This window comes from Ranitomeya imitator, chromosome 1, assembly GCF_032444005.1.
Source record: "Ranitomeya imitator isolate aRanImi1 chromosome 1, aRanImi1.pri, whole genome shotgun sequence".
NCBI lineage: Eukaryota > Metazoa > Chordata > Amphibia > Anura > Dendrobatidae > Ranitomeya > Ranitomeya imitator.
Window position 1 is genome coordinate 771,975,454 of NC_091282.1, and position 7,555 is coordinate 771,983,008.

The 7,555-nt window shown below is 46.4% G+C and overlaps 1 protein-coding gene across 1 annotated transcript in view; it reads left to right on the top strand.

Annotated features, from left to right (window-relative positions):
* The window catches only part of TMED8 (transmembrane p24 trafficking protein family member 8), a 57,897-nt gene extending 55,328 nt beyond the window's left edge, over positions 1-2,569 (top strand). Inside the window, exons 4-6 of the mRNA XM_069735768.1 lie at positions 3-144; positions 214-510; positions 790-2,569. Of these exons, the coding sequence (XP_069591869.1) occupies positions 3-144; positions 214-510; positions 790-1,007 (657 nt within the window). The 3' untranslated portion in view covers positions 1,008-2,569. The remainder of the gene's footprint in view (positions 1-2; positions 145-213; positions 511-789) is intronic.
* The last annotated feature ends 4,986 nt before the right edge of the window (positions 2,570-7,555 follow it).

The following is a 7,555-nucleotide window of genomic DNA, read 5'->3' on the forward strand; positions in this document are numbered from 1 at the left end:
AGGAGCTAGAAGCCCTCCTCTCCCTCGTATCGGCCGATCCTCCACCTCACGATGTCCTGATGATCCAGTCAGAATACAACGGCACCACGGATATTGTGAAGGTCGATCCACGCCTGGAGGAACCAAGCGTGACGGAAGGGAAAGGTGAGCGCGTGGGTAGTTGGTGTTACTGCCCTCTAAAGGTGGTGCTGACCTCTCCACTGTTTTCTCTAGTTCCACCTCATCCACTAAGACCCGCCACCACGTGGACCAGCGCCAACCTGCGCGAGTTCAAGCATCGCATGGCGAATGAGAAGCACGGCCTGCTGACCGTACGGAGGGGCGAGGTGATGACCGTCCGCGTGCCCACACACCCGGATGGAAAGCGGCTCTGCTGGGAGTTTGCCACCGACGACTACGATATTGGGTTTGGGATATATTTTGACTGGACCTCAGTCACCAGCACAGCAGTCACTCTGCAAGTCAGCGAGTCCAGCGACGAGGAGGAGGAGGAGGATGCAGAGAGCCCCTGTGAGTGCCCAACCCCCGCCTCTGCACCCCATGTCACCATAATGATTACAGGGCCATCCCAGCCCCTTGCTCCGCTGCCAGGCAGCTCTGGTAATGCTGTATGCTGTGACTGGGCAGATAGCGCTCCTCACTGCCCGCTCTTCATTAGTGGGGCACATACCCCGTAGCGCTACCACTCTGCACTTCATTGCGCTGCCACCATAGGAGATCTCCACATTTTGGCAGCCATGGTTTTGGGTCCTGCTGGCTCCTGACTGCTCTGGTGCTTTTGTTTTGCAGGGCACAGCCGGGAAGGAGATGTGGAGCGGGGGTCAGTGTACCGTCTGCGCAGCCGCTATGGTGAAATCATGCAGGTGTACCGCCGTGATAGTCACCGAGAGGTGCAGGCAGGAAACCACGAGTATCCGGGGGAAGGGGTGTACCTGCTGAAACTGGACAATTCCTACTCGCTGCTGCGGAACAAGACTCTTTACTTCCATGTCTATTACAGCAGCTGAGGCTCAAGGATAGAAGTCAGCTGCACGCTCACATAGAAGCGCCACCTGGTGGTAGTAGTGATCATGGCGCACAGCAGGCAGCTGAACAGCCGACTCAGTGATCATCCTGGGGGCCACACTCAGAGCCATCAGCGCTGAGATGCCATTGTTCTCTGTTATCAGCTGATTTATATGGGGGAAGGGGAGGCATCCTGTGTGTATACAGTATATACCAGTCACTGATCACATGCCGCAATGAATGGCAGATATCAGAGAACAATACCTGCTCATCTGGGTGAGACACAGGACTGTTGTCTTAGGGTACCGTCACACAGTGGCATTTTGATCGCTACGACGGCACGATTTGTGACGTTCCAGCGATATATCCGTGACGTTCCAGCGATCTCGCTGTGTCTGACACGCTCCTGCGATCAGGGACCCCACTGAGAATCGTACGTCGTAGCAGATCGTTTGAAACTTTCTTTCGCCGTCTAGTGTCCCGCTGTGGCGGCATGATCGCATGGTGTAACAAAGGTGTGCACGATATTGTATACGATGTGCGCATAGTAACCAACGGCTTCTACATCGCACATACGTCATGAAATTATCGCTCCAGCGTCGTACATTGCAAAGTGTGACAGCAGTCTACGACGCTGGAGCGATATTGTTACGATGCTGGAGCGTCACGGATCGTGCCGTCGTAGCGATCAAAATGCCACTGTGTGACGGTACCCTTATTGTACCACATCTACTTTCTGCTCAGTGAATGATGGTGTGAACATGTACATACATATCCGGTTCAGTACAGAGCTGTAGTAACGGCGGGTTCTCCGTGGTCCCTCCACATTATTTCTATGGAATTAAGGTTCGGACTGGGACTTGGCTGCTGCAGAACTTCACCTTTATTCTTCTGTAGACAGACTTCTGGCTTTGGGGCGTTTTCTTCCTGCAGGACCCTCGTTCTCTTGAGAATTGGCTCATGGAAAGACGTCCCAACATTATCCTATCAGTGATGGCGATCGTCCTGGCCCTGATGCAGCCACCCATGATCCCACCTCTGTGTCCCAAATGATTGGGGGGGTTGTGCAGCATTGCAGCTGTAAGTACATTGGTGTCATCCGGACCCAGAACTTCATCCTCTGAGCTTCAGGCCAGTCCGAGTGATCTTTGTGCATCTTTCTCCTTCCAATCCGGCCAGGTCACCATCTGTGTCCCCCTGATGGCGGGTCTCCGGCTTTGGGACCAGTCCACGCTGCGTCTTGTAGTGCTACTGATTGGTCTGCACTATGTGGAGGCGCATCTGTCCCCCTCGTACGCAGCTCAGCTGTAGCTAAATGGTTCATATCAGTTAGTAGCCACAACACATTGCAAGGTAGCCCGAGCTGCAGTCGGACGAGCACAAAGGGGCAGAGATCAGACTGTGATAACCTGGTCTCCGCCATCACCTGCCAGTAATAAAGGCTTGCATCCCCGTGACGTCCGTCCTCTGCGCGGCTCATACTTTCTCTCATTTGTTTCTTCACTATTTATAAAATCTGATGTCAAATAAATGGAAATATGGTTCACAAGCAACAAAAACCAAACATTGTCCTTGGAGCGATTTGTACCTAGGACCACAGAGCCCTGGGAGTGTCCATGTGCTGACCACTGAGCCGCCATGTGCTAACCACCAAGCTGCTAATAGCTTGTCCTGTTTAATATATCTGTCTGAGCTGGTAGAGATCTACCAGTTTGAAGTTAGGTAAAAATTTCCTGCAGCTGAAGGGTTAAGGGTTAATTTTAGACTAAATCCAAGCTGGTAAATCTACCAGCTCAGATAGATATATTATACAGGACAAGCGATTGGGGGCACAGTATAAGGCTGCCATCACACTAGCAGTATTTGGTCAGTATTTTACCTCAGTATTTGTAAGTCAAAACCAGGAGTGGAACAATTAGAGGAAAAGTATAATAGAAACATATGCACCACTTCTGTATTATCACCCACTCCTGGTTTTGGCTACAAATACTGAGGTAAAATACTGACCAAATACTGATAGTGTGATGGCAGCCTTAATGGTCAATCAGTATGTCTCTAAGGTGTGGGGGGAAGGGGGACTCCAATCACAGGGAACATACAGTTTACATGCAGATGGTGTCCATGGTGGGATTGAACCCAGGACCCAGCGCTGCAGAGCATCCACTGTGCTGCTCCTGACCATCTCTTATATCTCACCCATCACTGATAATGAAACGTTTAACCCCTTTCTGCCATTAGACGTACTATTGCGTCCATGTGGGGTGGGCTTTACTTCCCAAGGACGCAATAGTACGTCATATGCGATCGGCAGCGCTCACGGGGGGAGCGCCGCCGATCGCGGCCGGGTGTCAGCTGTTTATCGCAGCTGACATCCGGCACTATGTGCCAGGAGCGGTCACGGACCGCCCCCGGCACATTAACCCCCGGCACACCGCGATCAAAGATGATCGCGATGTGCCGGCGGTACAGGGAAGCACCGCGCAGGGAGGGGGCTCCCTGCGGGCTTCCATGAGCCCCCCGCAGCAACGCGATGTGATCGCGTTGCTGCGAGGGTCTCACCTCCCTCCCTGCTCCCTCCAGCCCCGGATCCGGGTCCTGCAGGAAGGGAGGTGGCTTCACAGAGCCTGCTCAGAGCAGGCACTGTGAAGGCTGCAGCGCTTCATGTCAGATCAGTGATCTGACAGAGTGCTGTGCAAACTGTCAGATCACTGATCTGTGATGTCCCCCCCTGGGACAAAGTAAAAAAGTAAAAAAAAAAAATTTCAAATGTGTAAAAAAAAAATTAAAAAAAATATTCCAAAATAATGAAAAAAAAAAAAAAAATATTATTCCCATAAATACATTTCTTTATCTAAATAAAAAAAAAAAAAAACAATAAAAGTACACATATTTAGTATCGCCGCGTCCGTAACGGCCCGACCTATAAAACTGGCCCACTAGTTAACCCCTTCAGTAAACACCGTAAGAAAAAAAAAAAAAAACGAAGCAAAAAACGCTTTATTATCATACCGCCGAACAAAAAGTGGAATAACACGCGATCAAAAAGACAGATATAACTAACCATGGTACCGCTGAAAACGTCATCTTGTCCCGCAAAAAACGAGCCGCCATACAGCATCATCAGCAAAAAAATAAAAAAGTTATAGTCCTGAGAATAAAGCGATGCAAAAATAATTATTTTTTCTATAAAATAGTTTTTATCGTATAAAAGCGCCAAAACATAAAAAAATGATATAAATGAGGTGTCGCTGTAATCGTACTGACCCGAAGAATAAAACTGCTTCATCAATTTTACCAAACGCGGAACGGTATAAACGCCTCCCCCAAAAGAAATTCATGAATAGCTGGTTTTTGGTCATTCTGCCTCACAAAAATCGGAATAAAAAGCGATCAAAAAATGTCACGTGCCCGAAAATGTTACCAATAAAAACATCAACTCGTCCCGCAAAAAACAAGACCTCACATGACTCTGTGGACCAAAATATAGAAAAATTATAGCTCTCAAAATGTGGTAACGCAAAAAATATTTTTTGCAATAAAAAGCGTCTTTCAGTGTGTGACGGCTGCCAATCATAAAAATCCGCTAAAAAACCCGCTATAAAAGTAAATCAAACCCCCCTTCATCACCCCCTTAGTTAGGGAAAAATTAAAAAAATGTATTTATTTCCATTTTCCCATTAGGGTTAGGGCTAGGGTTAGGGCTAGGGTTAGGGCTAGGGTTAGGATTAGGGCTAGGGCTACAGTTTGGGTTGGGGCTAAAGTTACAGTTAGGGTTTAGATTACATTTACCTTTGGGAATAGGGTTGGGATTAGGGTTAGGGGTGTGTCAGGGTTAGAGGTGTGGTTAGGGTTACTGTTGGGATTAGGGTTAGGGATGTGTTTGGATTAGGGTTTCAGTTATAATTGGGGGGCTTCCACTGTTTAGGCACATCAGGGGCTCTCCAAATGCGACATGGCGTCTGATCTCAATTCCAGCCAATTCTGCGTTGAAAAAGTAAAACAGTGCTTCTTCCCTTCCGAGCTCTCCCGTGTGCCCAAACAGGGGTTTACCCCAACATATGGGGTATCAGCGTACTCAGGACAAATAGGACAACAACTTTTGGGGTCCAATTTCTCCTGCTACCCTTGGGAAAATACAAAACTCGGGGCTAAAACATATTTTTTGTGGGAAAAAAAAAGATTTTTTATTTTCACGGCTCTGCGTTATAAACTGTAGTGAAACACTTGGGGGTTCAAAGTTCTCACAACACATCTAGATTAGTTCCCTGGGGGGTCTAGTTTCCAATATGGGGTCACTTGTGGGGGGTTTCTACTGTTTAGGTACATTAGGGGTTCTGCAAACGCAATGTGACGTCTGCAGACCATTCCATCTAAGTCTGCATTCCAAATGGCGCTCCTTCCCTTCCGAGCTCTGCCATGCGCTCAAACGTTGGTTTCCCCCAACATACGGGGTATCAGCGTACTCAGGACAAATTGGACAACAACTTTTGGGGTCGAATTTCTCCTCTTACCCTCGGGAAAATACAAAACTGGGGGCTAAAAAATAATTTTGGGGGGAAAGATTTTTTTTTTTAATTTTCACGGCTCTGCGTTACAAACTGTAGTGAAACACTTGGGGGTTCAAAGCTATCACAACACATCTAGATGAGTTCCTTAGGGGGTCTAGTTTCCAAAATGGTGTCACTTGTGGGAGGTTTCTACTGTTTAGGTACATTAGGGGCTCTGCAAATGCAATGTGACACCTGCAGACCATTCCATCTAAGTCCTCATTCCAAATGGAGCTCCTTCCCTTCCGAGCCCTCCCATGCGCCCAAACAGTGGTTCCCCCCCACATATGGGGTATCAGCGCACTCAGGACAAATTGGACAACAAATTGTGGGGTCGAATTTCTCCTGTTACCCTCGGGAAAATACAAAACTGGGGGCTAAAAAATAATTTTTGTGGGAAAAAATTTTTGTTTTATTTTTTACGGCTCTCCATTATAAACTTCTGTGAAGCCCTTGGTGGGTCAAAGCGCTCAGCACACATCTAGATAAGTTCCTAAGGGGGTCTACTTTCCAAAATGGTGTCACTTGTGGGGGGTTTCTACTGTTTAGGTACATTAGGGGCTCTGCAAACGCAATGTGACACCTGCAGACCATTCCATCTAAGTCTGCATTCAAATGGCACTCCTTCCCTTCTGAGCCCTCCCATGTGCCCAAACAGTGGTTCCCCCCACATATGGTGTATCATCGCACTCAGGACAAATTGGGCAACAAATTTTGGGGTCCAATTTCTCCTGTTACCCTCAGGAAAATACAAAACTGGGGGCTAAAAAAATAATTTTTGTGGGAAAAAAATTTTGTTTTATTTTTACGGCTCTGCATTATAAACTTCTGTGAAGCACTTGGTGGGTCAAAGTGCTCACCACACCTCTAGATAAGTTCCTTAGGGGGTCTACTTTCCAAAATGGTGTCATTTGTGGGGGGTTTCAATGTTTAGGCACATCATTGGCTCTTCAAACGCAACATGGCGTCCCATCTCAATTTCTGTCAATTTTGCTTTGAAAAGTCAAACGGCGCTCCTTCCCTTCCGAGCTCTCCCATCCACCCAAACAGTGGTTTACCCCCACATATGGGGTATCAGCGTACTCAGGACAAATTGTACAACAACTTTTGGGGTCCAATTTCTTCTCTTACCCTTGGGAAAATAAAAAATTGGGGGCGAAAAGATAATTTTTGTGAAAAAATATGATTTTTTATTTTTACGGTTCTACATTATAAACTTCTGTGAAGCACTTGTTGGGTCAAAGTGCTCACCACACCTCTAGATAAGTTCCTTAGGGGGTCTACTTTCCAAAATGGTGTCACTTGTGGGGGGTTTCAATGTTTAGCCACATCAGGGGCTCTCCAAACGAAACATGGCGTCCCATCTCAATTCCAGTCAATTTTGCATTGAAAAGTCAAATGGCACTCCTTCGCTTCCGAGCTCTGCCATGCGCCCAAACAGTGGTTTACCCCCACATGTGGGGTATTGGCATACTCAGGACAAATTGTACAACAATGTTTGGGGTCCATTTTCTCCTGTTACCCTTGGTAAAATAAAACAAATTGGAGCTGAATTAAATTTTTTGTGAAAAAAAGTTAAATGTTCATTTTTATTTAAACATTCAAAAAATTCCTGTGAAGCACCAGAAGGGTTAATAAACTTCTTGAATATGGTTTTGAGCACCTTGAGGGGTGTAGTTTTTAGAATGGTGTCACACTTCATTATTTTCTATCATATAGACCCCTCAAAATGACTTCAAATGAGATGTGGTCCCTAAAATAAAATGGTGTTGTAGAAATGAGAAATTGCTGGTCAACTTTTAACCCTTATAACTCCCTAACAAAAAAAAATTTTGGTTCCAAAATTGTGCTGATGTAAAGTAGACATGTGGGAAATGTTACTTATTAAGTATTTTGTGTGACATATCTCTGTGATTTAATTGCATAAAAATTCAAAGTTGGAAAATTGCGAAATTTTCATAATTTTCGCCAAATTTCCGTTTTTTTCACAAATAAACGCAGGT